General features: G+C 47.4%; 10 protein-coding genes across 10 annotated transcripts; 4 read left to right on the forward strand and 6 right to left on the reverse strand.

Annotated features, from left to right (window-relative positions):
* Positions 1-429: 429 nt before the first annotated feature.
* N7471_006127 (putative oxalate/formate antiporter) lies at positions 430-1,800 on the forward strand (the record flags this gene model as incomplete). The annotated part of the gene is made up of 3 exons (XM_057278846.1): positions 430-703; positions 752-844; positions 905-1,800. The coding sequence occupies 3 exons, from the start codon at positions 430-432 to the stop codon at positions 1,798-1,800; spliced, it is 1,263 nt and encodes a 420-aa protein (XP_057138456.1).
* Positions 1,801-2,450: 650 nt separating this feature from the next.
* Positions 2,451-4,309, reverse strand: N7471_006128 (uncharacterized protein; the record flags this gene model as incomplete). The annotated part of the gene is made up of 3 exons (XM_057278847.1): positions 2,451-2,965; positions 3,040-3,666; positions 3,715-4,309. The coding sequence occupies 3 exons, from the start codon at positions 4,307-4,309 to the stop codon at positions 2,451-2,453; spliced, it is 1,737 nt and encodes a 578-aa protein (XP_057138457.1).
* Positions 4,310-5,151: 842 nt separating this feature from the next.
* N7471_006129 (PH domain-containing protein) lies at positions 5,152-6,351 on the reverse strand (the record flags this gene model as incomplete). Its single annotated transcript, XM_057278848.1, has 1 exon — positions 5,152-6,351. The coding sequence occupies one exon, from the start codon at positions 6,349-6,351 to the stop codon at positions 5,152-5,154; it is 1,200 nt and encodes a 399-aa protein (XP_057138458.1).
* A 1,603-nt stretch (positions 6,352-7,954) lies between these two features.
* N7471_006130 (glycosyltransferase family 15 protein) lies at positions 7,955-10,958 on the forward strand. Its single transcript, XM_057278849.1, has 5 exons — positions 7,955-8,644; positions 8,707-9,117; positions 9,175-9,261; positions 9,319-9,724; positions 9,776-10,958. Exons 1-5 carry the CDS (start codon positions 8,373-8,375, stop codon positions 10,115-10,117), a joined length of 1,518 nt encoding a protein of 505 aa, XP_057138459.1. The 5' UTR covers positions 7,955-8,372; the 3' UTR covers positions 10,118-10,958.
* A 540-nt stretch (positions 10,959-11,498) lies between these two features.
* On the reverse strand, positions 11,499-12,026 carry N7471_006131 (Cytochrome b5; the record flags this gene model as incomplete). The annotated part of the gene is made up of 1 exon (XM_057278850.1): positions 11,499-12,026. One exon carries the CDS (start codon positions 12,024-12,026, stop codon positions 11,499-11,501), a length of 528 nt encoding a protein of 175 aa, XP_057138460.1.
* Positions 12,027-12,484: 458 nt separating this feature from the next.
* On the reverse strand, positions 12,485-14,750 carry N7471_006132 (uncharacterized protein; the record flags this gene model as incomplete). The annotated part of the gene is made up of 2 exons (XM_057278851.1): positions 14,579-14,750; positions 12,485-14,521 (listed from the first exon to the last, which is right to left on the reverse strand). Exons 1-2 carry the CDS (start codon positions 14,735-14,737, stop codon positions 12,485-12,487), a joined length of 2,196 nt encoding a protein of 731 aa, XP_057138461.1. The 5' UTR covers positions 14,738-14,750.
* Positions 14,751-15,664: 914 nt separating this feature from the next.
* N7471_006133 (cytochrome P450) lies at positions 15,665-17,065 on the reverse strand (the record flags this gene model as incomplete). The annotated part of the gene is made up of 2 exons (XM_057278852.1): positions 15,665-16,702; positions 16,760-17,065. The coding sequence occupies 2 exons, from the start codon at positions 17,063-17,065 to the stop codon at positions 15,665-15,667; spliced, it is 1,344 nt and encodes a 447-aa protein (XP_057138462.1).
* An 837-nt stretch (positions 17,066-17,902) lies between these two features.
* N7471_006134 (uncharacterized protein) lies at positions 17,903-19,638 on the reverse strand (the record flags this gene model as incomplete). Its single annotated transcript, XM_057278853.1, has 6 exons — positions 17,903-18,531; positions 18,634-18,723; positions 18,786-19,165; positions 19,236-19,282; positions 19,348-19,413; positions 19,476-19,638. The coding sequence occupies 6 exons, from the start codon at positions 19,636-19,638 to the stop codon at positions 18,249-18,251; spliced, it is 1,029 nt and encodes a 342-aa protein (XP_057138463.1). The 3' UTR covers positions 17,903-18,248.
* Positions 19,639-20,871: 1,233 nt separating this feature from the next.
* N7471_006135 (uncharacterized protein) lies at positions 20,872-22,133 on the forward strand (the record flags this gene model as incomplete). Its single annotated transcript, XM_057278854.1, has 2 exons — positions 20,872-21,135; positions 21,156-22,133. 2 exons carry the CDS (start codon positions 20,872-20,874, stop codon positions 22,131-22,133), a joined length of 1,242 nt encoding a protein of 413 aa, XP_057138464.1.
* A 3,016-nt stretch (positions 22,134-25,149) lies between these two features.
* N7471_006136 (fungal specific transcription factor domain-containing protein) lies at positions 25,150-27,058 on the forward strand (the record flags this gene model as incomplete). Its single annotated transcript, XM_057278855.1, has 5 exons — positions 25,150-25,168; positions 25,378-25,737; positions 25,792-26,051; positions 26,112-26,242; positions 26,326-27,058. 5 exons carry the CDS (start codon positions 25,150-25,152, stop codon positions 27,056-27,058), a joined length of 1,503 nt encoding a protein of 500 aa, XP_057138465.1.
* Positions 27,059-27,275: the final 217 nt, after the last annotated feature.

The raw sequence follows: 27,275 nt of genomic DNA on the forward strand, positions 1-27,275 counted from the left end.
GGTCTGGGGGACATCTCTACCTACCAGGTGTCGCAGGAAGGCGTGTGTCGGCCTAACAAACCTACACCGAATTTCGAATTGATCGAATAAATGGCAAAAACCATATGATTAGCGACAAAAAAGTACTTAGATTCTGAAAATAGTGGGACAGTCTCGAGTTCGCCGAACATCATACCGATTGAACCAATCACCAACTGATTTCGCCGAGTATTTCTAAGCTTAACAACACTGTCCAATCAATGCTCGATTTGGCCGGTCGCTCTATACAAAGTATCAAAATTGATTCCGAAATTCGAATTAGATAAAAATATGTTGGAATAGTGTAGGGCTCTCGGTCTGTCCAAGATCTAGACAGCCGATATAAATGCTGTCTTCTCTATACTCAACACGGCATTAATACACTAAAGGTTAGAGACCAGCTTGATGGACATGTTTTCAACCCAAAAAGCACTGGATATCACTCCTGCATCCGATAGTCTCGAGCCCCCGAAAGACAACGATTACCCAGAAGGAGGTCTGCAAGCATGGTCCGTCGTACTGGGAGCATGGTGTGCGATGGTCCCCTCGATGGGGCTATTAAACAGTCTGGGTATTCTGCATGCCTGGACAAGCACACACCAACTCAAAGACTATTCCGAGTCGAGCACCGGTTGGATATTCGGTGCATACGGCTTCTTCCTATATCTCGCAGGAGCCCAAGCTGGTAAGTACCTACCATTTCGTATGATTGCATATATTTATCCAAGATAAGGGCCGATCTTCGACATATTTGGTCCAAATTATGTGATCATCCCAGGATCTATCGGTATGGTCATGTCCCTGGTGTGCTTTAGCTTTAGTGAAGGTATGTTCTCTGTCATTGTTAATGTTTAACCGGTCCCTAATGTGATTAGAGTACTACCAGATCTTCCTATCCTTCAGTGTCCTCGGGGGGTCTCTGCCTGCACGCTTTTCACACCAGCCGTATCCGCTGTGGGACATTGGTTCAATATCCGCCGCGGGTGGGCAACAGGTGTAGCGTGCACAGCAGGTGGCATCGGGGGAGTTGTTTTTCCTTTGATAATCATCTTTGCCGCTCCTAAGATTGGATTCAGCTGGGCAATACGTATTATTGCGCTTTTGTGTGCGGTACTGTGTACATTTGCTTGTATTTTGCTGAAGACAAGACTGCCTCCAAACAAGAAAGCCGGCGCGTCGGTTGATTTCCGCGCACTAAAGGATATCAAGTATGCATCTACGACCGTGGCTATCTTTTTGGTTGAATTCGCTGTTTTCATCCCAATCACCTATATTGCTTCCTATGGAGCATACGTTGGTGTAGAAGACACCATGTCTTATCTCCTGATTCCGATTTTGAATATTGGTGCTATCCCAGGAAGGTTTTTGCCGGGACTAGTAGCTGATCGAGTGGGTCGCTTTAACGTGATGGTGTTGACATCTTTGATTTGCTCAATCTTGACACTTGCATTGTGGTTGAAAGCTGGCAGCAACTTGCCCGCTATCATATGTTACGCTGTACTTTTTGGCTTTTGGAGTGGTGCCGCTATCAGCCTGACTCCAGTGTGCATCTCTCAAGTGTGCGCCACCGAGGATTATGGGAAGCGGAACGGGACAACATTCACAATTGTTAGTATTGGCACGTTGGTAGGAATTCCTATTGCGGGGGCCATTCAGGAAAGGAGTGGCGGCGAATATGGGGGCCTCATAGGCTTTGGTGGTGTGCTTTATCTGTCGGCCACGGTAGCATTCATTCTCGCTCGGGGCATCTGTGAAGGGTGGTCCTTGAAGATTAAGTTTTGAAAACTATAGAGCCGCATGTTTATAGGTAGTACCCGAGAGAGAAAGGGAAAATAAACATCACAGGGTTTGATGAGCCACCGATATCGTCTTTAGACTCATTGGGCTGTAGGGTAATTCCACTGTATGAATCAGATCTATGGTGACAGCGTTTCCTCAAATTGAACTATATCAAGTGAACAGGGTAGACATCCGGGAGCACTGCAAAGGGTTTCTCGCTGGAAAGGGTTGAACGTGATGTTTCTCATCTGTATTATATATTATGCACTAGAGTACTAGGGCCTGAAGCAATATGATACATAATAGATGCTTTAATATAGACATTGAAATGAAAGAAGATAGACGACGGACAAGGGAGAATGCTAGACTCGACAGTGAGAAAGAAGAATGGATGCAATGAGAATGCATCGCCTCGATGAATGAAATCAAGAGACAACGTTGTTGGGGAAATGAAAGACAGAAAAACCTTGACTCGGGACTTCCATAATTATGTCCATGGGAAAACCCGAAGGGTTCGATGGTACTGAATTGCCTACGCAGCACATGCTCTCTCTCTATTTCCCCTCCTACTTTGATATTGGTTCACTATTCTGGTAAACATCATATGTTTATCGTATGGGATATTGTGATTCCAAAAGTCGCCAAATCAACTATCACCCTACACTCCTATAGTTTAGGATGACACCACTGAAAGGCCGTGCCGTCCAATCTCCCCCGTGCACAAACATATGATACGTGACATACGCCCAGGGCCGATTTGGATCGTGTGGCTCAGCAATATCCAAACCTAGTCGATTGGGAATTAATCTCGCGCTGCAATCCTTGTTTTGACATGCTGGTAGAAACCCAATCCTGCCACCGGACAGCAACGAAATGGCAATGCCGGAGCGGAATAAGAAGATAATATGGCGGTGGCGGATAAGCCAAAACAGACAATGTAATCTTTTAGAGAGAGGTGGTCCTTCGCCCATTGTCCTCTGGGACCGTGGAGCATGAATGGCGAGGTTGAATTGATAGATTGTGAACCATAACAAGAATGACACTGAGAATATCACTACTGTTGTGAGCACGAATACCCAGACCGATGGGGTGCTGAGCTCTCGTAGGTTCATGCCAAAAGCGGAGGTTGACAACGAGGCAGGCAAGAAAACAAAGGCAATTATAGTGACTAAAGATAATGTAATGGTTAGGTTGAGGGTTGGATTCTGAGTAGTATCCATGGATGGTTTGGATAGCACTCACGCATCTTCATTCGCTTTCCCTCTTTGATCCCAAGCTCTGCTTGCTGAATAGCTTTTTTTGACTCCTCTAAGCTTAATCTGCCAACTTCCAACTGCTGCTCATCTCTGATGAGGGACTCCATCCTTCTAGCACATTCCATGGCATGGTCATGGTCAATCGCAAACATATCCCTAGGCTGGGGATCTCCAGTGGGATCCCATAACCTATCCCAGCTATATCGGCTTGCAGCAGTTGCTTCAATGTCAGCCCGTAGAGCTCGCCATGCTGTATGTAGCGATTCACGGTTGGTTCCGTGACTTTCACTGAGAAGCGTGGAGATGGTATATAGTTCTGCAAACTTGAAATCTAAACACGGTGCCAGAAAAAGCATCGCGTTCAGGTTGGCCTCCAATACTCGATCGTAAGGCCAATTAAGTAGAAGGGTGTTGTAAAGATTGACGAAAACCTTGTAGTCGTTATAATAGTCGTGATAATCACTGAGGACATACCGAGATAATATGGCCGAAGGTCGGTCTTCTGCGGTCACGTCCCATCGACTCTGAACGCGAAAATGAGAGCGCAAAATCGATGCAGGAATGGGAATATCGTTTTGAACATCTCGACACCGTCTTGGGGGAGTCCAGAAAACTGTCACAGGTTTAGTTCATTACCCCATCTTTTCGAATATGAACTTACTGAACACAATGTTTAAATCATGCTTCACCGTCGTTCCACACTCCCTCTCAAAACAGAGTGCAAATCGTCCATAGCCAAGATTGAAAAGCTCGGGTTTGTCCTTCGAACAGGAATCCCACGGTAGGAAAGCAGTCACACTGCGGGGGTCGAATATATTTCCATCGAGGCGTTTGAAATAGCCAAAAATTGCTCTGAAGAGCTCTGGGTCCAAACCATACTCTAGAGCAAAGAAATCGTAGAAGATTGTATGTCTCCAATAGTCAGATATAACAATTCTAGTGCGGAGGCCGTTGCCGTGACACCGTGTAGCGCGTTGGAAATCCTCCCGATGCCTAGGATCTATTGGTCCCCCCTCCAGCAAGGGAAACCTATGCGGAGGGAAGACAGAACCGCTTGCAGAAATGTCTACCATTGTGATCGAGCCAGCTTGCATGTAACCACCTGGGTTCTCGGATGATTGTCCCTGTTCTTTGAAGTATCGGTCATCAAGATCCTTCTCGAAGGGGAAACTTGACTGGTAGTAATCTTTGTATGTCTTGAATCCCTTTTGGCGTGGGCTACCAGTTACCTCATGCTCAATAAGAGACTCCGGCATTTCTTGTTCTGTTCGTATAGTAATAGAGCGGTTTGCGCGGAAAAATGAGAAATGGAAATAATTCGGCTTCCTCACTACTTATTTGAGGCATTCCTGCCCAATGGATAACTGGGCGCTTGTATATACCTATTAGGGCACCCATAAAATTTCTCACGACAGCCTACGCCACTGCGCTAGTTTTCATTCGTTGGCATCATGCATTGCATAGCCCCGAGCCATTGTATGAATCAAATCTACGGTGACTGTGTTTCATCGAATTGAACTAGATCAAGGAAACAGCAGATAGACATATCGGAGCACCGTATAGGGTCAACTTCTCCCGTTGGAAATTCGAATAATACATGTTTCTCACTTGTATTATAATTATGCACTAGAGTACTACAGCCTGAAGCAATATGATACATAATAGGTGCTCAATATAGACACTGAAATGGAAGAAGACAGACGACGGACAAGAGAGAATGCCAGACTCGACAGTGAGAAAGAAGCATAGATGCAATGAGAATGCATCGACTCGATAAATGAAATCAAGAGACAAGGTGTTGGAGAAATGAAAGACAGAAAAAAAGCTGGGTAGCTTCGTGATGAAAAAGAAATCCCCTTCGCCCACTGAATGTGCACGAAGGTACTAACGCCAATCCGTTCCTTGAAGACTCCGAAGCTCACCACGAGAAGAGTAGTCAAAACGAAATCACCAACCTGGGTATATTGAAAGAAAAGAGGTAAAAGGTAAGAGACAAAGAAAGGGGGTCGCTGAGAGGTAGGGAATATGAAGTGAAGGGAACAGGAATAGGTAGAGTAAAAGACAGGCTCCACTCCATAGAGCGGGCGGGGGTGTAGAATTATACAGAAGTGCCCAGAGTGGGATCCAATCTCCTGCGCGCAGCGAGAATGCTTTTCAATGAGCCTAGCCAGCGCGCGAGAGACTCTTCGTCTGGAGCGCAAAGTCGATAGGTCTTTTCTTCGGCGATGATCTGCATGCAAAACGTCTTCGATCTCGACAAAGGATCCACTTCTGCAGCATCAAATACCTGGGACATGGGAATGATCTTGATGGCAGCGTACTCCGCTTCGTCCTTGTAGAAGGCCAGACTCTTAGGTCGAAGCACAACCCAGAGTCGTTTCCACTGGCGCACGGTCCCTTGGATGCGCAGCCCCTGCAGGTATCCCTGACAGATGACCCGCTCTGGGTCACGCAGGATGCCCAGGTCTGTTTGTTTGCTGGTGTCTCGGGGTAGAGATGATGATGGCCGGGGTACTGTTTTATCCTCTGGTGCTGAAATGGACAATGAATGGATGGAGGGCATAGATCGTAGGTGGCTGTTGCGTGCTGGCGCAGGTCCATCGGAGAACTCTGAAAAAGAAGTCATTTCGTTGCCGGAGTAATCTTGGATGTAAGGGAGTCTCTGGGTATTTTTGCTGCGTGGCGACAGTGGGTGGCGTGGCTCGGGAGAGCTGGCGCGGCCAGTGTGATCGAAGTCAGAGTGATCGGTTGTCTCGTCAACGAGCTGTTTATGGATCGCGGGGGCTTCGCGCTTTCTGGTTAAAGCCAGGAAAGCTCGCTCGTCCTCGTCGCCGGGGGTCTCCGCACGAATGCGATCGATCCAGTCCTCGGCATCGCGTTCGGACAGGGCTTCGAAGCGGTAATTCGTAGATGGGGTAAAGACACCGAAAACATGCCGCCGGGTCGATCGCGGAGACTTGACGGGCGCAACGGCGGTCACTTCAGAGAGGGAAATGGAGACTCGGAGGCGGGTGGTTTCCTCGTCCTTGTATACGGAAAGGAGGTTCGGTCGGAGGACGAGGTAGGCTGGTTTCCATGAGGCGCGAAAGACATGTTTGTGTTTGACTCGGCGACAGACTCTCCCTGTCTTCAAGACTCGATCGAATTCGAAACTTCCATTTTCGTTGACTGGCGAAAAGGGATCCAAAGTCCCGCTGTTGTGAGGCCCTCGGAAATGAGATGAGGGGCCGGCTTCCGGGACTTTGATTATCGGGGTTCTGCCCTCAGAGAATGAGGGCCTCGTCAGCACTGTATTCATGTTGAGGTTTGGTAGAAGGGAAGAAATGAAAAAAAGGGGGAACCCCACGGTGGTGACTCCATATAGTTTATTATCATGCGGAGTGTGATGATGGGGGGATGATGGGGATGATCTTGCCCGGAACCAAGCTTTTTGATCCTTTGGCTTCCCCAACGAGCAAGTTAGGATCTACAATGCGCGTGGGAAATTATATGACTTTGATATGCAAGTGGTGATATATTAGTGTGCTTAACTAAATATATTTTGCTCTTGGAAGTCAGTTCCTTCGAGTAACCATGCACAACAAAATAAACCTTGTATACGTATAGTCCTAAGTAACTAGGTACTACGTACATGTATAGTTAGTTATATGTTAACTAACTAGAGTTAGTTACTCCGTACTCTCTCGTAGGTGAGATATGTGTAAAGTGATAGAGGAAAAAAAACAGACAGAGAACAATATAGCAATGTGTTCAATATGAAAATTAAGCCGTGCGAGGGTCCAGACCTTAGATGGGACCCATAGAGAATAATTAAATTTGCAATTTGATTAATTGAAATTGAAAGAAATTACATAAAATACAATACTGTATTTACATCACGTGCAGATCTTATGTATGAGACCCTGAACGGACTGTGGGCATATGTACCTAGTACCTGCATAAAGACCAATGCAAATATAGAATACTATGTACCAGGTACTTAACTCAATAATAGGCACATATAAGAGGCTGAATGCGAACAGATGACAGGGTCAGACGTCCCTAACAATCATTACAGGCGCTACTTTCGGGCCTAACGGCCTGAGAAGGTTTGGACCCTCGATCGTCATGCGCTAATTCTACAGATTGTATTGGCTACATAAAGACAAGTGAAACAAGTCGTCTCAGGAGCGCTCTGAGTTTGAAGTTATCCCGGTAAACCTTGGAATGATGTGCACAAAGACCATTTTGACCAACTGATACATTCCAGAAAAGCCAAGTCTCCATGCCCGTAGTCATTATTGCCTACAGTGTATATTATGTGCCATTGCCTCGTAGGGCCGAACAATGGTGGATCAAGTGGGCTACGTACAATAAGCTGTACCATCAGATATTTTTTTTGGGATCCAGGTACAAGAGTTTGTACAAAGAACAAAGTACAAAGTACATGAACACAAGCATAGTCCCAGCATATGGGATCAAAATGATCGCACAGAAGCTTTCTTGGTTAGCTTGGGGGCTAATACAAGTGGTACTACCGTTTAAGATCACCTAGCCCCCTAGGCCACGCCATGAGAGGCCAATCATGATTCCGGCAAAAGAACAAAGGAGATGCAAGAGAGCATCAAGTCCACGTAAACCTCAAATATAGGGAATATGCTAAAAACAAATTTAAAGGAGGAAACATCATTTGAAGGATACATCCTTGAAATGCCAAAAGAAGCAAAGAAGCACCGGGCCAGTACAAGCGCACAAATAGTAAAAGATTACCATTAAATACCATACAATACTGGTTATAGCGTCACTGCACAGTAACCAGGGGTAAAATAACCGTCTCAGGGTGACAGCTGAGAGGCCACCGGACTTCGCCAAGACCAGGGAGGCGCAAGCAACCTTTGGAACCCATCCCATCTTCCAATTCCCCCATCTTCTCTCTCCCATCACCCTCATCCTGTTTTGATGTCCCCGATCTTTCTTCTGTGTACCTTGCTGTTCACAGTCGCCCGCGTTTCTCCCGACGCCCTTCCCATCTATTTACCGTGGGATTGAGAAAGTTGGGGGACGAAAGGAGGCATTCCTCCGGCCACTCGTTTTGCTGTCATTTTTCTCCATTTTCACTTCTCGAGATCTCTTGACTTTCGGATCTTCCTGTGATCCATACGGACCGAATTTGGTTTGATCGTGTGCTCACCACCTTTTTTTCCCGTTCAAGACGAAGTTCTCTTCTGATCACACCCCCGACACGATTTCTCCGCTATCTCCCTAACGGCCCCGTGCTGTCGCTTGGGCCTGACAGCTGACCTCTACAATTATTCGTGTGGTCTCACGACAATCGCACTCATGAGCTTCATCCAACGCATCACGAAAAGGCTGCCTAGTGCGCCGAGTCTGCCGTTGGAAGATGCTCCAAACGAGAAAGGCCGCCTCCATCCTAGATTCGCCTTTTTCCGACGGAGGATTCGCCTAAAGGGCAACTCATCTATTTCTATACCCCTGGGTCTTGTTTTACTATTTCCATGTCTTGTAATTGTGCTTATTCTGCTCCTCTTTGTCCGACACCCTGCCTCCCCGGGGGGCATCCTAATTCCAGCGGGAACTCCGCCTTCTATCCGGTTCGTTATTCCCCGTCAATCGGTGGTCATGTGTGCGATAGCTAACCTCCCGCGCTTTACAGAAAAATCAGCGAAAAACATGATAAAGTCTTCGCTACGGGCTGTATGCCTATTGAGCCCGAACAAATCGCAAAGGCCCCCCGCGCCAATGCCGCCTTCGTCGTCCTTGCTAGAAATAAGGAGTTGGATGGTGTAATCCAGTCACTCAAGTCGATTGAGAGACACTTCAACCGGTGGTGGCACTACCCCTATGTTTTCCTCAACGATGGCGACTTCGACGAGGACTTCAAGGCAACGGTCAAGAACTACACCAGCGCAGAGGTTGAATTCGGCAAGATTGACAACAGCATGTGGGGATTCCCTGATTGGGTTGACCATGAGGTTGCCAAAGAGGGCATCAAGAAGCAGGGTGATGCCGCCATCATGTACGGTGGAATGGAGAGCTACCACCACATGTGCCGATTCTACTCAGGGTCAGTCTGCAACGGCAAACTTAGGAGACTTGGATTATAAAGCTAACTCTGCGATAGACACTTCTACAAGCACCCTCTGCTGATGAAGTACGAGTGGTACTGGCGTTTGGAGCCCGAGATCAAGTACTTCTGCGACATCACCTAGTAAGATACCTACTGTGACATGTTTTTCTGGTCAATCTGCTGACTTGTTACTTCTAGTGATCCATTCCTCAAGATGGCTGAGGCAAACAAGACCTATGGTTTCACAATTGCAGTGAAAGAGCTTCGCGAGACTGTCCCCAACATCTTCCGGTATGCGGCTGCTTACAAGCGCAAGAACAACCTCAAGTCCAAGGGCCTGTGGGAGATGTTCTTAGAGCAGCCAGAGCAACCAGAACCCCCCGTGGAGAACAAGCAGGACAAACTGCCAGATGAAATCCTGCAGACCGACCCCGGTGACCACAATCTGAAGGACGTGGACCCAGAGGCCATGGAAGGCGAGAGCTACAACATGTGCCATTTCTGGAGCAACTTCGAGATTGCTCGTCTGGATTGGTTCCGCAGCAAGGAGTATGAGGACTTCTTCACTATGATGGACAGAAGTGGAGGATTTTGGAATGAGCGGGTATGTTGTATTCTTTAAACTCTGCCACGGGATTTTTACTGACTGTACTAGTGGGGCGATGCTCCTATTCACTCTCTGGCCGCCGGTGCTCTCCTCGCGCCTAGTGATATTCATTACTTCCGTGACTTTGGCTACCGCCACACTACCATTCAGCATTGCCCAGCCAACGCTCCGGCCCGCCAACTCACCCGTATCCCTTACCTCGAGAAGACTACCGATGACGAGAAGAAACGGATCGAGGAAGACGAGTACTGGGCGAACCCTGATCAAGTCAAGGAGAACGGTGTCGGTTGCCGATGCCGCTGCGACACTGACATTGTCGATGTCGAGGGCAAGCAAGGCAGCTGTCTTAACGAATGGGTAGATGTGGCTGGTGGCTGGGCCTCGCCATAGATATCAACGCTGATGCCCTAGTGCTTAGTGCTTGCCACATCTTCCTGCGTCTCCTTTCCCCCTGTTTATTTATTCGGCTGTGTGAATCTCTTGGGTCCGCCCTTGGGAGTTTCCAGCTGGAGCCTGCATGTTATGTTGGTCATAGGGTTTCCTTTCTGGGCGGCGTTCAACGGATCTGAACTTTTTTTAATCGGAAGATGATGTCACCATTTCCATCATCACTGTTGACACATTCATCAAGCATGCTGTGCCACTGGGACTGGCTGTTGTGATTCATCTCTTGGTTGCATTTGGAAGAAAACGTGTGCGTCGTCGGCAGTGGAACATTGGTACCGTACCTTGCGGCATTCCGGGGCCATCTCGAATGGTCTCGGACAACCCTTATATCCAATGTTTTTTCGAGTTTCCTTTGAACTAGATTGCATCGCTATATCCTCTGTTCTACCAGGAGCACAGCATCACCTCGATGGTAGGAGACAGTTGATTCGGGGGGAGCAACGCCCAAAGCAACTCCCGCCGTCTACCTTGACGTCTCTTCGCCTCTTTTTTTTTCGCCTTCCCATCGGCCACTTCTCCCCCAGCTGCTTTCCCCCTTCCCATCCCCGTGTGCGCAGTTTTTGTGGTTGTCTTCCAGCATGCATTCATGAAATGTACATACCTTTCCTCTCTCCCCACCCATCCTTGAATCCGTGGCATACATCTACGGGTTGTTTTCTCGCATTGCCCGCCCTTGACCCTCGCAAATACCAGATTGAGCATGGTTGTCTATAGAGTATGGAATAATCACCAGGTCAATTACGTGAAGAATGATATCAGTATAATGCACTTTATTTCTTCAGATTTTACTGTGGTTTGGATATTTCTATTTAAAGTAGAGGAGTTGTGATCTCTAGTATGAGTAGCCCAGCTTGAAGTAATGCAAGTAAATGTATCATTACCCAAAGAAACATGCCAGGATACCCTGCTCAAGATTTCGGCTAACCACAGGAGTCCCTTGGGGTCCTTTTTTCTCCGTTCCAAGCCCGCGGTTTCTCGAGTCTTCTTATCAAGATGGCCGCCACACCTACACTGGGAATCTACATTGCTCTTTCACTTTAAAAGAAAAGAGGACAGAAGCCGGATCAATTTGGACTGTCTATAACCCGAGTATTCTCCCCGTTTCAACTCACGACCAGAAGAAACCCTAGAACAGTACACATCTGTAGCCAAATCCAAATCCACTGTGGTCGGATTGTTATATTGCTCTGCTACACAATATATCCATATCACATAGATCCATCTCCCTTTGATGGAATGCCTGTTGGAAATAGACGTCAGAGTGAATAATGGCTATGATGGATGCAGAGCAGCTATCACACACCAGGACAACGCCCAACCCCGCTTAGTCGGTAACCCACTGCCATGCATTTGTCTTGATATAGTTCATCATGTCTTCGACCTGTGCAGATCCATTCGCCTTTTTCAAATCGACTAGGCCTTGGTGAAGCTGAGCCAATCTTTGGTCGGGTTGTGCTTTTCCGTCGAATAGGTCGAACTTCACTTTCTTGCCGACAGCAATAGGTGGAAATAGTCTTTTCGTTTCTGGTGAGTTTGAGTTTTCTGAGAGGTGATGAATGAACCGGTCCTGCATGATACCATCCCAGTCTAATATAGTGTCACCTGGGCTAGATGGGCGCTTGCATAATACTAGGAAGATTGGGTGTTCGGTCCACTCGAATGTCACTGCGGGTATCTGGACCACTTGAATAACTTGGATGACGGTGCCATCGGGCGTGTTATTGCTGTCGAATATGGGACCTTTGATGTTCCACTTGTAGCCATCGGAAGGAGTAAACCATTGGGACACGATTGTCTGCCTGACCACGTCTTGGACAGCTTGTTCTAGGCTGTTTGGCTTCATCAACAGCATTGTATGGAGGACGCCGAGGTTGTTCTTTGTTCTTCAGGAACGGGGTAGAGGTGGCCATGGTCAATGGTGACGTTGAACAGGGAGGCTAATTCAAATAATTCACAGATACAGCCAGTAGACTCCAAATTATGCCTATTGAGGAGATCCAGGACCGAGCGGTGGATATCTGCTGTGGTGTTGGGTGGAGGGTAAACTCATCGCTTTGGAGCCTACCACGATGTATATACATGGTGTAGACTGCCATTTACTGCCCCTGATGTATCATCCTTGTCAACACCTCGAGATAGGAATTAGATGTGGAACTTGCGGGTAGAGGGTATGACTGTTTGATCAGTGATACTACTTTATACGCTTACATGTCTTGCCGAAGCATTTAAAGAACAAGTCGAGAACAGTAGTGAATAACGTGAGTAACCCCATCAAGTTTACCTCTAATTTCTATAAACATATAAAAGAACTCATTTCCCAGCAAGCACAACCAATTCACTTGCTACTCTATTTAGTGTGCCCACAATGGGTTCAAGCTGACTTTTCTTAGAACATGTGAAGCCAGGGTCTTCAAAAGTCCCAAGCACCATCGCAACAAGCTCTTTTACTTCAGTCAACCGATGTAAGTCTTTCCGCAGCATGTCTAGCGCCATTTCATAGTTCAAGAAACGCGTTGCAGTGCCTGGGCCAGTTCCTGGCGCAAGAAGACCGACCATTTGCGCACGAGCAGTATTAAGGTCAAGGTTTATGTCCAACTTCGCGATGCCATCGAGTAGGGCATCTAGCAGTATCGCCAATCCCGGCACATGGTCGCCCTGAAGCCTATTCTTTGCATCAAGCAGGTGTCGTGCTTTCTTCGGCGTGAGAACTTCCGGTTCGTCCAGCATGGTAAGTTTCCCATTCAATAACTGGAAATTTCTCCGGTGCACGTTTTCCATTTCAGCTGTTTTTTGGCCAAGATCAACGGCGGCCATGTAGGCCTCTTCCACATGTGAAGAGGCGAATTTCGGTTTTCCCAGTGTCCCTATCAGATAGGTTTCCAGTCTATTGCGGATCGAAGAATTTGTCAAATGACCGACTGCATTCAAGCTGTCGGTGATGTCTTGCCCGCTACACAACGCAATCACAGTATCCCCTCCCGGATGCTTTTGCATGAATGTGCTTGCGTCGTATACGTTCCCCTTGGCAGAGAACCAATAACCGGTTTCTTCTGAGTTATGCTTTATGAGCTCGGACACAACGAGTTTGTTCGAGCTGGGCTCGGTATCGGGACTGTGTTCATCTGGGTCCAGACATCTGCGTTCTAGACGAGCCTTTTCCAATTCTTGATCGACCTCATGCCAGGGCTCTGTCCTGTGCTTGCGTCCTAGACCATTGATGGTTGTATTTCGACCAATCCTGAACGAGACTGCAAGGAAGCCGAACACCTTTCGCCGGTGGAATCCCAGTAAACCGTCGTTGCAGTGATATGCGGATGTAAAGGTTTTCCAGAGGTCCGTTAATTCTCTATCCTTTGAGGCAGAAATGTATTCCATGACTGACACTTCCGTCATGGCCTCGAGGAACTGCCGCCAATGGATAGGATATGTAGCTCGAACAATTTGCGCTTCTTGGCCAATACCAGTGAGATACTCAAACCGTCCGGTAAATTCATCCATCATGTGAAACAACGGATGTGCTGTACCTGCCGCTCCAACCATGCCTTTCACCCAAGGAATCCCCAAATTCCCAACAGTGAGGGTCCATAAGACAGGATCAATATGAGCCTTGTGTGATCGGTTCGCATGAAGCTTATTGAGAACCCCGGTGATCTGTTGTAAAAGTGCATGGAGACTTCGAATTGCGTCTTTGAGCGAGTCGGAATCTTTCGCTAAGACCGATCGTTGTGCCTCTATGACTTGATGGAGAATTGGTATCGTCTTGGCGTTTATCTCAATCATTATACCAACGAACGTGTGCTCTTCTTTGGTGCCGACGGTTGGAACGAGCAATTCCAAGTTTTCGAGCGTCACGCCACTGTGTGACAAATTGGTTGATGTGAAATTGGATACCACCCCGTCAACGTAGGTGAGAGCTGGGGCTGATCGCCCGAGACGTCTACACACTACGGCCCACGGGATCTCCAGCGATGGTGGCAGTATATCGCTATGGCCGTCGTATTTCAATGTGAGAGGCTCGCTTCCTTCCATGCGGACAAACACATGGGCTGTCATTCCTAGGATGGTGGCGGCCCGCTGGAGGTAAATGTCAGGCAAAGCTTCAGCGGATGCGTCAAGCAGTGGCATTTTGGTGACAGCATTTCGGACACTCTGGGTCTGCACTAGGCGAGGTAGGTCGGCAGCAAGTTGATCCCATACTGCATGGGAAGGCGGAAGTGCCTTTATTGTTTGAAGGGGCGAAAATCCTGCCTTTTTAGACAGGAAGCCGGCATTTTCGTGTCCATTGCGAATATTTGTCCGCTCTGCTTCTTCGATTATTCTCTCGCAAGGTGGTAAGACAGAGGGTGTCTATAGAATGTGAGCACATGGATCTTCATAGAGTATTGCAATAAGGTGCACATGTACCTTCGATATCACCAATCGTAGGGAAATGAAGAGGAAAATAATCCCAATAGCCAAGTCAACCTTAACCCTGTAAGACGAGGAATCATCTTGAGAGCCATTGAATATTGTACTAGAATTGCCGTATAGTATCGAGGGTCCTGCGCTGACGAGAAACATCATAAGTTGTTGTGCGATATGGGGATACCATCAAGCTTACAATTCATTTCAACACGAGCCATACTTCGGTAACCGAAACGAAATCAAGCACATTTTTGGGCATCAAGATATTCCTTCGCGCCTGGGCAAGCAGCCACGTCGCGCCGCTAATGATCAACAGCCAATGGTTTGGCTGGAGATGTCATGAAGGAAGCGATATGAGCTAGCACAACGAACGTTCTCATCAGGAATATGGCCCGTGCAGTAGTGCTTACATGGTTGTTGACATGTGCATAATATAGAACCACATGCGGAATACGCAGCACCGAGCACTATATTAGAACTTGCCTAGCGCCGAGCTAGGATTCTAGTGCTGAGCTAAGGCAAAAAAATCAGAGAGAAAAAAACCGCTACTATCAGTACTTTGTACTCCGTATTTAACTTGAAACTACCACGTGTTACGCCAATGTTATTCCGCTTAGACAGAGGAGATTCTCCATCAATGAGACGATGTTATTCTAGCTATTATTCTCTAAGGCTATCATGTAATATAAAGTTCATGGTGGAATATTGGCACCATTAGTCCAGATGTTTTGTACATATTGTAGTTCACCATATTCACATCCATATCTTCACAAAATCCTCCGTAGTTTACCCCATTGTAACTAATTGTACATGTGTATAATGAGAGAGAGAGATGGAAGGGGGTCCGCTACAGTTTAGCGAACTCCGCCCCAATTTGGTTGAGCATGGCCACATGATCCTTGCTATAAGTGTCACCATTTTTGGCAATCACTTCACGCACCCAAGAGCCACGGGGATTAAACGAAGCCTTAAAAGGCAGGGCCCGCATAACCAAGCCGTAGGTGCATGCAAGAGGGTCAATAGGGATAGGCTCGCCCGTCTCCTCAGACAGGCCAGCCTTGATGTCGAAGGACCATAGCAGCTGGGCTACAACGATCCAGATAACATTGCGAGCGAAATACCGCCCAGGACAGGTCCGCCTTCCATAGCCGAAGGCAGCAGGGGGAGGTCTTTCAGCGATTTGCCGTCCTCATCGATCCAGCGATCCGGTATGAAATCGTCGGGGTCCGGGCCAAAAACGGCCTCTTCTCGGGAGATTGTCCAAACGTTGGGTATAATAACAGATCCCTTGGGAATGGTATATCCATTGTAGGTAGTCTCCTCCTTGTTCAAGTGAGGGACGCCTTCGGGACCAGCGGGTCGCCAACGGAATATCTCTTCGACAATTGCGGTGATGTACGGCAGGTTGGGCTTGTCATCTGGGACTGGAAGTCTATCGTGCCCTACAACGGCATCTAGCTCCTCGCGTGCCTTAATGATGAAGCCCTGGTCTTGTGTCATGCAAGCCACCACAAACCAGATCAAGCTGTCTGTGGTGCCGTCCAGCGCGGCGTCAATCATAGTTCCAAGCTCAAACGCTAGCTCATTCAAGGGCATATCGAGGTTATCCTTTTCGACCGTCTTCTTGAGATGCTTTGATATATTCCAGGCGTCCGACTCCTGGCCGCGCCGGAAGTTTTTGTCGCGCAAATCATACTTAGTCGTGTAGTGATTTTCAGCCTTTGCCTGCCATGGGGCCAAGAAACCGGGCAGATTATTAAGTACAGGGAACTGGTCAACAATGTGCGCGCCAACCTGGATAAAATCGGAGAACTCCTCGTTGAGTTTAACAACGGTGCGAAGTACCGGGTCGTTGTAGTCTTTGACGCGGAAGCCATACAGCAACGTATGGATGATGCTAGCGACGGCGCGCTGAAAATGTCCTTGAACCTCAGCACCAGCGCCTCCCGCGTTCTCGAGGAGATCTTGTATTAATTGTTGTGATTCTAGGGTCTGGAAGGGGAGATAGGCGGCTGCCGGCGTCGCGTTTAACACTGAGACCTGTAGCCTCTGATGTTGTCGGAACTGATCGGTGTAATTCATCATGAGGATGTTGAGTCCTTTCAAGGCCAACTCTGTTGCCAACTGTAGTTTTTATTAGCTCATTGTGGCACATGTAAGTCGAGGAAAGCAGAGCCTTGCAAAAAGACGAGGTCGGTCTGAAAATGTGGCTCCACGCTTCGCTAGGAGTTCGTGGGCTACTTCAGACGTAGACAAAATGATGACAGGCTGTCCAAGCATGTTGACATGAACAATGGGTCCATACTGCTTGCTCCATTCGCGATATGTTTGCCAGCCGTGGGACTTGGGAGCTTGGTGGACATTGCCAATTATCGGCAATGGCTTGGGGCCTGGCGGCAGAGGCAAAGACGACGTTGATTTACGTCGTGTGACAATATAAACGCCTATTAGTAGCCCGGCAATGGCTATGAATGTTGCTAGATGCATGATTGAAATTGGGAGATCAAACAACCAGATCTAGAGTGTCGGCGATGGAAGTAGGTTTAACTGCCCTGAACGGGTTGGAGGGGAAGTTAAAAACAAAAGACAATTAGGCAATCACGGGCTCCAGTCCCTGTTTGGTGGGCCTACTAGAAATTTGGGAAGTAGTCGATATTGTATGAGCCCATTGTAGGGGAATTGGCGCTGTTAATTGGGTGTTGAAACTTAGGGTGCAGGGGTTCAGTGAAGACGCCACATTCCTTTCATCTCCGTACAACCAAAGGGCCGGATTTGACCAGGTACTGTTACAGGCGAAATAGCGTACTATTAAGGTCATCAGGATATTCATTGGATGAGGATGGTTGTCTGTGTAGAGAATATCTGCCAAGTGGGGTGTCCCAAGGTTTATACTTCCCAGATACCCACGGGTACTACCCGTCTTCCCTGGACCACCTTCCAGATCTGGAAAGTCCCGGTGAACTACCTCCGTACAGGGATCTGATATGTGCGCTTTGATTAAATACATTAACTAATTACCAAAAAGCACCTGGGCATTCTTTTTGGCTAATGACGGGCGCCCTGTGCTTTCTGTCGAATTGCTGAGGATGCGTATGTTGCCCGGGCCTTTTACGCACTAATTTCGATGCCCCTCTACTAGCAATATCATCCTTGTCTTAAATAGTTAGCATACCAAGCTTTACCGCAGACATGAATCAATGCGTTGATTAAAGTTTGATTTTTAATTTAAAGGAATACTAGCTACAGAAATGTAACGTTACCCACTGGTTGTTGTAGCCGAGGACTTTGAAGGCGTCCCACAGCCGACTCGCCCAAGAATATCGATTTAAATGTCCACATTGTTTTGCATTAGTTGTCCTGTTCCAGACAGAAAATCTCATTATTGAGTGCAGCGGAAATCATTCCTTAACTCTTCACCCCGAACGATCTGAGTCCGGACGTTGAAAGAGTGGGTAAGAAAAGCGGGTCGTGCATCGTCGATCGTTACATGTGGAGGATCGTAGCTAAACGTCGATTGTCGCATCCCAGCTTCAGGGCTTCTATGGTTTGACATGTGCGCTATATATCGTGTTGTTTCTGTATTATTGAAGAGGGGTAAGACGGCTGAGCCCCCTTGAATCAAGACAATCCAACACAAGCCCAAATACACTAAACGTTTCAAAATGATATCTTACACGTATTGCTTAACCCTCAACACCTCAGACTCATATGGTGGCTTCCCCATATACGTGTGTTCCTCTAGTTCAACGTATTCATGTGCGTGGACCTGGGTGCGATCTGAGTTTGAGCTAGTAGTTGCTCCCAGGTTGGTTTTGGATTCCGAAAGCTTCGACTTGGTGTGTGATGAGGTTAGCAGTCCAAAGCTGCTGCGCAAGAAGCCTGCATGTTTGGTCCAGAATACATGAATGGCAGGCGTGCAGCTGACCATGAGGACGACGGCACTTTCGATAACACTAGTGGGCTTGTCAATGAGAGGCTCGCTGGGGGCTGGAACGGGTTGTGGAGGCGAGAAGCGAGGGACGGGAGGACCGTGATGTTGATGTTGACAAACTTACGTGACAAGCAAAGCATTGGCAAAATTGGTAGAGGATTCCTCGGACTGCGCTTTCTGGAAATACAAACCCAATGCGCTAGCTGCGATGGCGCTACGAAGGATCGTAGTCAGTAAATTTGCTCAAGTCAACAGGGGAAAAATAGCCGAGCTCACAGAAGGCCCGTAGCAAAGACAAAGGCCACTCCGATCTTCCTACGAAGCGGCATCTTAAGATTCACGATGATTGGGATCGGGACGACGAATGCGATGACATCGATGGCAAGCGATATGGAGCCACGGGCAATGGTCGCGTTTGTGAGGGCGCCGACGCACGAGAACAAGAATGGTGGAGTTGGCTCGTGAAGATCTGGGCTGCAGGAGATTCCCGCATACAACAGCGTAATCACGCCGCCTAAAGTTCCGACGACGATGAGACATATACACATCCAGCGCAACCAATCCTTGATTCCAAAGATCCGGATGAGCATGAAAAGTAGAGGCAACTTTGCGCTGTAGATTGCACTGTTTCCTGAGGCGATTCCGACCGCAACGAGCTGCCAGGAAATATTAGCCAACAACCTGATGAAAGGGAATATCTTGTATAGAAAGCTATCGCAGCCATACCCTTGTAAGATGTTCAATCGTTACATCGTTAGGATTGGAGTTCAACACTGTTTTGAACTTAGTCACTTCTTCTTGTCTGTGGGCTCACATATCAGATTGGTGAAATTCTTACCATCAAACAGCATGGAGAAGGTGACAGAATTCCATATCAAGAAAAGGAGTGCGAGCACGCTTAAGTCTGCCAACGTAAGCTTGGCTAGCCATCAACATTCCCACTGACACCAAAAAGACTATACGTACAGTCATCAACGTGAAGCTTTCGATTGTGGGTGAAATTAGTCCAAAGCCGTAGCGCAATGATGCTGCCAGTAAGTGCACATAGAGCGCTTGCCAATCCCACGAAGACTGGAGGCTTTATGGCGGATGGTTGTACAATGGCTGCAATGGGGTTCATTCCTTCCATTGTATTGCTTGAGCCACGAGGTCAAACATATAAGCATAGATCTTTGTTCGTTGGGAGGTTCCAAGGGATAGTCTCTTGGGGGAAGGGCGAAATGAAGAAACCGAAAGATTAATTAGACCCGGCTGCAGGGTATAATTCGCAATATCGGCATAATGGGTGGTTATCTTAAGTTGGTACCTATGTACCTAGTAATAGCAGCGGGATTTTCCTTTTATTTTCGTTATTACTTCTACCCTGCCTCTCCTGGGCAAAGCTAGGCAAAGCTAGGCAGGTTTTAGTAAGGGTGTGTCATTTTAATACAGTTGGTGGTTTTATATTATGCCCATGTGAATAACCATCTAAGTGCTGCAGAGTAATATGCTATAGTTTAATATATAATGTGCATATACTCCGTAAACCTGCAGATAACACGAAACTACTCCGTGCTTACTCCGTACTCCGTATTCCGCACTATATCCTACAAATGTCGTATAAGATATCGTTTCATCACCACAACCTAGACCGGGGATATGATCACTAGAAATTTTTTATAAATAGCCCTGAAGAATTAACATAGATTTTATAATTGTATGATTAGTTGAATGGTAGAACAATATACCAATCTGGCCTGCTGCATGTTGCAATGTTGGAATGGGGGCCATATTCCTAATCAGAACGCTCTAGTACTAGTGCTTAGCTTAGGGGCCAAAAATCAGGACTAAAGGTACCCTAGCATGTAAAGCAATGCACAATCACACACAATGTCATTACTGAATTATCACATTTATCACGTTTTCATCTCGTTCTGATAGTGGTGTTCATATTATACCCCGCGAAGGATTACCCGTTTTGTCCTCCCACGTGGTCCAACAGGGAATCTTGTCGCTTATTGGGACCAGTAGAATAATTGTATGTAGCAAATATTGTATGTATTCTGTTCTATGCTTGTCTAAATCTATATTCCAACGGGGGCTTTCTTATATGTACCTAGTAAGCGCTCATCTCACTGTTTCAAACGCTATGTACTAGGAAGTTCTCTGTCAAAAGCGTAAAGAAGAGCATAAAGTATTTCTGATAGTTACAGGTAGTTTAAAAATCACATTTATTTGTCTACACCGCATTTCAGGTGGAGGAATGATTTGCGAGTAGCAGCCCAATCCTATATGAGCCCACCCTCGGCTGAATACACCCATCGCATACATAACCCCATCCTAGAGTTGATGATACGTTGGCAGTCCCAACTTTACATCAGATATGGCTCTCCTACACCAGAAGAAATTAAACCCCTGGTTGTACACGCAAAGTCACCAATTCGCCTACCAATGCCAACACACCACAACTGCAATCAAGCCTACCATGCCGGCGGCGCCTGCTGCAGCTCTCATGAACCAGGTTATCAACGGTAACTATATTAGCGAGGCCAGTCGGCAAATTACACGTCTTTCTAAAGCCATTGGACAAGATGAAGTCACGCGAGAGAAGCTGTTGCACGCCTTGAGGTTTTCCGGGGGGAATGGTGTCAAAACGCCATACCACAGAAGCTGGACACATCGGCCTGGGTTTCTGACGTGAGCAATGATCACTCGCCTTTTGAGTACTCATTGGCTCTGTCCCAACAGACCGGAGGATCAGAGCTGCGATTCTTGATCGAGGCCCAGCCCGAAGAAAACAGCCTAGCCGCCCTCCAAGAAAGAACCTCGCGCTTGACTGACGACATAGCGACAGAGTATGGCCCCACAAAGGTCTCCTTGGACCGCTTGAATCTCGTTCGAGATTTGTTTCTCCCCTCAGATGCTGAGGGTAAATTGGCGTCATGGCACAGCTTCGCTACCTCAAATTCCTTGGAAAAGTGGAAGATTTACCTGGATCCACTAGCCTCGGGGAGGCAAAACGCATTCAACGTGACCCGAGAGGCTCTGGAGCGCTTGGGGCTGGCCAGCTCGTGGAAATTATTGGAGAGCATCATGACTGGCGACGACTATCCCATCTACTTCTCGCTTGGCCTATCGCCGAACCCAGAAGACGCCGAAGTCAAGGTATACGTTGCACACCGCGGTGCGTCTGCGACGGAAATCGCCCAAAAGCATGTCAAAATGGATCCCAATTCCAGCGCCCATGCAATCGAGCTGTTCTACTCTATTATGGCTGGTGGCTCGCTTGGACCTTACCGGGGGAAACCTGGGTTATCCTGTTTCCATTTCAAGAACAAAGATCCGTCTCGGCCGGCAGCTCGTACGGTTCTCTACCCAATGGACAGCTACCCGGCAAATGATGCCGAAGCGCAGGAGCGCATTGAAGCGTACATGGATGCCATTTCTGCGCCTCGGCTCTACCGAGAGAGGTATAGAAACGCTATCAGCGCCGTGCAGCGCCGGCCGTTGGAGGCTGGTCGTGGAATTCATAGCTGGGTGAGTATGAAGGAGAAGTTGGACGGCAAGCGATCTAACACGTTTTATCTCTCGGCCGAACTGTACGGGTGTCTTGGTGATGACGGCCCCTCGAATGGTGGCCACTGAGACACATTTTTGGGTTACAGACTTGGTTCAGGGGAGTTGACGAAATTTACGAAATAGCCGTGATGATAGACGATGAAATGCGCAATGTTCGTTTTTCTTTGCTTTTCTTTTTGGAACTTTATTTGTTCGGATTGTTAAATAATCTCTGCCAACAAAATCCGACTGGACAATGTACACTCCTAAACGCAGACTTTAGTGGGTATGCGTACCGTGTTAAAAGATACATCAGGGCAAAACCTTCACGTTAATCTTCACAGTCGGGATTAGCTATATCTCGCTGGCCCACCTAATCGTGTTATTGGTCTGCTTTGGTGAAGGCCATGCGACGGGTATCCTATGAATATTGAGCCAAGCTTGCCCAGCACCCCGCCTGTCGCCACCTACTTTCGTCTTGGCTGTCTCGGCGTACGTCAATTATCCTTATATAAGGCTGGATTAGAACATTTTTCGTCTAAAAGATCATACACCAGCTTTTTCATAATTGGTAGAACTTATTCTTGATCATCTGTTGCATAGAAATCTAGGCTGGCCTTAAAGCCTTACCCCACAGCTTCCATGCCTGCTTGGCAACCTAGCTATAATCACTTCACACGCTCCGGCAAGCTCACAGCCATGTTACATCCAAGAGGCTAATTATCATAAAGCAGTCTACTACGAAGTCTAGCGTTCGCTATGTGATGTATGGTCGATCATCCGAAACCTTATTCCCATGCTGACGTTATGAACCAAGGTTCTTGATCCAACGTTCTGACATATTTATTGAAGTCATTCAGTACTCATGTCGACTCCCCATTTTGTTCAGTTGGCAAGGGTGCGCGTTGTCTGGTTTCGTTCATATCACAGGGAATGTCTGATATTAGGTGTTGAAGGTGACTTCTACCCCTGAGGCTGTGTCCGGGTTCCACCCATAATGCAAACTTTTCCAAACCGACCAACCTTCTTTAATTCTCTCCACCCCCCAATTATTTGAGTTATGCCTCAAGAATTAGAAGAACGTATTAAGAATGCCCTACAAGCCTTCTATGAAGCCAAGAAGCCTAAATCGCGAATTTCACCCAAAAATTCGACATTCCATACCATACCTTACGGGAGCAGGTTCTGGGTCGTAAACCTCTAAAATGGCGCATCGTCGCGAATAATGCCCTGATTCTGTGGATTGACACCTAAGACCAGGCCTTTTCTCCGCGTTCTATGGCGCGAATTCATAGTCCTGCACTACAAATCATCCGACGATATGACCCGTCGAGAACCCTAGGTAGAAACTGGGCCTACAAGTTTATTTCTCGTCTACCACCACGCTTTGCTCCAATTAAGCAAAAGCCTATAGAGAAGGCAAGGTAGGAAGCAATTGAACCTGGTTTTATGGTTTCTTAGATCGATTGCCTAGACATTACTATTAAAACCCACGGAATTACTGCAAAGAACCTTCACAATTTTGACGAAACCGGCTTTCGAATTGGCGACGGAAATGCAGAAAAGAAACAGCGGTAAATAACAGTATTTATTCCGGTCAATCAGCAAGATTATACACAAGTCACCTTAAGTAGGAAAATTATGTAGGAAATAGGTCGAGATGGGGGCCCATGGGCTTAGTGGTTAGGCTATGGGCCGAGACTCTGTACGCATTTGTGGGCTTTGGCGCAGTCTACCGTGGATCTCTAAGAATAAGGTGGTCAGGGGACCTTAAGAAACGAGAACAAAACGAGGTTAGAACCTTGAATTTTAATTGTGCGGATAACTATGACGATTATTGTAGGAGAGGAAGAGGAGGTGGTCCAAATCGCATTTACAAAGGTACTTTGGGTGGCCGGGTCTCTTGGGAAGCACGTTATTTATTTTATATTCGGTAATGCCTACTACCTAGAGCCTTCTAGAGCATAGGTAATGTTCACAATGACATTATCGATAAGGGTTCTAGACTAAGGGCTTTGCCACTCGATATATTGTTGTCAAATGTATACGAGCGTTATAATATTCTAAAAACTATAAGTTATGCCCTCCCTAAGCTATTAACCTACTTTTTTGGCTTATCAATACATAAATCGATTTACCTTGATAAGTGCAAATATTGCAAATATTATATTTGAGATATGTATATCTTTAATACTACGATCCTTTTTGGTCTGGTGATTTCACTAGTCCTTGTTACTGTTACGGCAGCTCCACTGAGTAACATTGTCAACATTGTCAACTGTTGTCGCGTTCTTTTTCCTCCCACACCTCCTGAAACCCGTATACGATGTATCGTAAACGGTTTACAAGGGAGGCCGCCCTGTGGATTGTCCTAATAAGTAATGGCGCGGGGTGGTGAACTGACACAAAAGCAAAGGTGAGTACGGAGGACAGTTGTATAATATTAGGTGCGAGCTAATGTGTTTGAACGTAGTTACACAATCCGTGGATCTCTAAGAATGAGGTGGTTGTGGTTAGGGGACCTTAAGAAACAGGAGCCAGAACTTGGTTGGAACCTTGGATTTAATTACGTGGATAACTATGGAACATTGGGGATGGATGGTGTGATAACAAAATTGGCCAACTCATTACGAAATTATTGAAATTTAACATTTTTTCCTCATTTCAATTACATTTCAGGGGAGACTTATGTCCACAAGAACATCTCTAAGTGCAAGGAGGGCGAGGAAGAGACCAACCATTGAGATATCCCTGTCATTCATTTTCTTTCTTTTGTTTATATGCCATTAACTTGGCCTTTTTCTATACTGCTGAAATGCTATATACTCTTACTAAGCTTATACCCGGTGCCTACCTAGGTACTGACCGCTCAAGGCATTTTAACTGATCCCTGCTCGCAACCGCCCCTCATAGGATGCCCCTTTTCACAAGGTATCCGTCAATGCTCGATGCGAACATTGCGACCAATCGGGCCATACCCTACTCGGTATCTACGGAACGCTTAAAATGCAGCTATCCTGGAAGCCAGGATATTCTCTCTCCAATAGGCCCGTAAGAAGGTCAGCAGCCCGTAGGACCAATAGGGGTCGGTTGGGAAACGCAGATGGACCTCAGCAATTTGTGTTCGTTGCAGAGCATCCTATGAGAGATCGTAAGACCATACACTTTCAACCAGCCATTATTTATCCACCCTCCGGAGCGCCTGTTGAACCTATTACTAATTACGAGGCAAAATAACTCAGAACCTGATGGTATTGACCTGTCCTTTGTCTGGCTTCTAAAGACTAATAGTAATCTACGGTTATGGGCTAACATGAAACTCGTTCTCAAGTCAACGTTTCCGAGGAAGCCAGCCCCTCCGTAGAGACGCCATTTGAGGTCTCGGGTGATGCATGGCCAACTAGTGCTGCTGATTCTCCCGGCCCCGAGACCGATTCTAGGACAGTTGAATTACAACTGCATCGCTGTAACAGCGAAGACCAAGGCCAATCCCCGTGTTCATCTACATCGACAGACGACGGACAGCTACAATTAGCTGAGGGAGACGCCTTCTATGAATGGTCGAGTCAAATCGCTACTATAGAGCCAAGTCCCGTGGCAGCTTCAGACCTCCCCAACACTACTACATCTATGCCACCGAGCGTACTGTACAATAATATCTGGCAGCGGTTTGGGCCTATTCTTGAGAGATGTTCGCTTATTCTGCTCCCAGTCGCTCCTGTCAATGCCCACTAACAAGTCATAGACAATATGGAATTCTGCACGATCCCATTAACGTCCGACCTACAGATGAATCCGTTTCGATACCGCAGAACCATCGTTCCGGAACCTATGTTTCTGGTCCATGCGGTGATGGCTTTGGCGGGTCATCATGTTAAGAGTCCATCAACCGATGACCATCGCTATACAGCATTAAAACTCCTCCGCAAGAGCCTCAACGCATCCGGTAATGTGGAAGATGGCTCCTCCATGCTTGATACGATTATGATCTTATTTTCCTTCGACGTTAGTTTGCACCTTTATGTTTGTTGTTCGGACCTAATCCAAGTTGATAACGAAAGTTAGGAAACTCAATCCACCCTTGGATACTGGAGCACACATCTCAAGGGAGCCTATGGCCTCATCGAAGCGTGCGGGGGAATCGAAGCATGGACCACGTCCGCTCGGGCAGACGCTCAAATAGGATTGCTGTTGTGGTATATTAAACCCCCCCCCCCCCCCCCCCCCCCCCAAAAATGTTACGCAAAATCAGCCCGGCCCTTCCAGCTAAACTATTTAGGTGGGATGCCATCACCAGTCTCTTATCCCGGGAAGACTGCGTGTTCCCGTACGCATACGTCGAAGCCATCCTATCGAACCCCGATGATCGGAAGTGGAATTTCTTTGACCTCTGCGGGTGCCCACACAGTGTGGTCACGCTGGTCATGCAAGTTGTGCGTCTGAGTGCCGAAAAACGCCAATCGTCGTCCATGCGGTACGTGACCTTCGACACCACGGTGATTGCCCAAATCGAGCAAGCGCTCGAGTCCTGGCATCACATCTCCCCTGCCGCACTTGCCTTCGGTAGCGAAGAGGACATCCAACAAGACCAAGATTGTATGCACTGCTCGGAGGCATGGAGACACGGCCTGCTTCTCTACATCTACCGCGTGTTCCGATGGAAGCCGGGAAGCCCGATTCCAATGCACGTTGTCCGTTGGGCCCGGGTAATTGTGGACCATGTGGTCGCATGTCGCGACGAGAGCATGGTCGCCCGGCAGGCGTTGCTGCCGCTCTTCTTTGCGGGCTGCGAACAACGCGATCGATCGGTACGGCAGAGGATCGTGCAGTTCTGCTCGGTGTGGAATGACCGGACGCGGTATCAGATGTTTGGGAGCACCATTCCGTTGCTTGAGGAAGTATGGGCAGAGCAGGAGGCGAAGGGATTTGAGAACGTGTGGTGGGGTCACGTCGTGGATCGAAAACACACCGTGTCTTGTTATCCGTTGCAAATGCGGCTTTGCTTTGGATGATCCAAACAAAAAGTCAATATACATTCACAGTCAACTTTTAATAAAGGTGGATCTGGGCTGCTGGCTTACAGAGATCCCAATTATCTTTATCAGCACGCGTCATGGGGGTAGATACTCTTTTCTTCCGGTGACCGTTGGCATACGCCCTGCCAACAAGGAACACGATGGCCGGGTAGTTGAGCAAGTTCCACTGGCTAGTATAGCTCTAGTACTGTGC

Source organism: Penicillium samsonianum (assembly GCF_028829775.1).
Source record: "Penicillium samsonianum strain IBT 33392 chromosome Unknown utg000003l_segment0_segment0, whole genome shotgun sequence".
Lineage (NCBI taxonomy): Eukaryota > Fungi > Ascomycota > Eurotiomycetes > Eurotiales > Aspergillaceae > Penicillium > Penicillium samsonianum.

What these genes read in the sequence shown, in the direction of transcription:
- N7471_006130 (XM_057278849.1), top strand. Translation starts at nt 8,373, where the DNA reads ATGAGCTTCATCCAACGCATCACGAAAAGGCTGCCTAGTGCGCCGAGT. An exon ending in GGAACTCCGCCTTCTATCCG is followed by an intron (nt 8,645 to 8,706) that starts GTTCGTTATTCC and finishes CGCGCTTTACAG; the next exon opens with AAAAATCAGCGAAAAACATG. An exon ending in GAGGATTTTGGAATGAGCGG is followed by an intron (nt 9,725 to 9,775) that starts GTATGTTGTATT and finishes TGACTGTACTAG; the next exon opens with TGGGGCGATGCTCCTATTCA.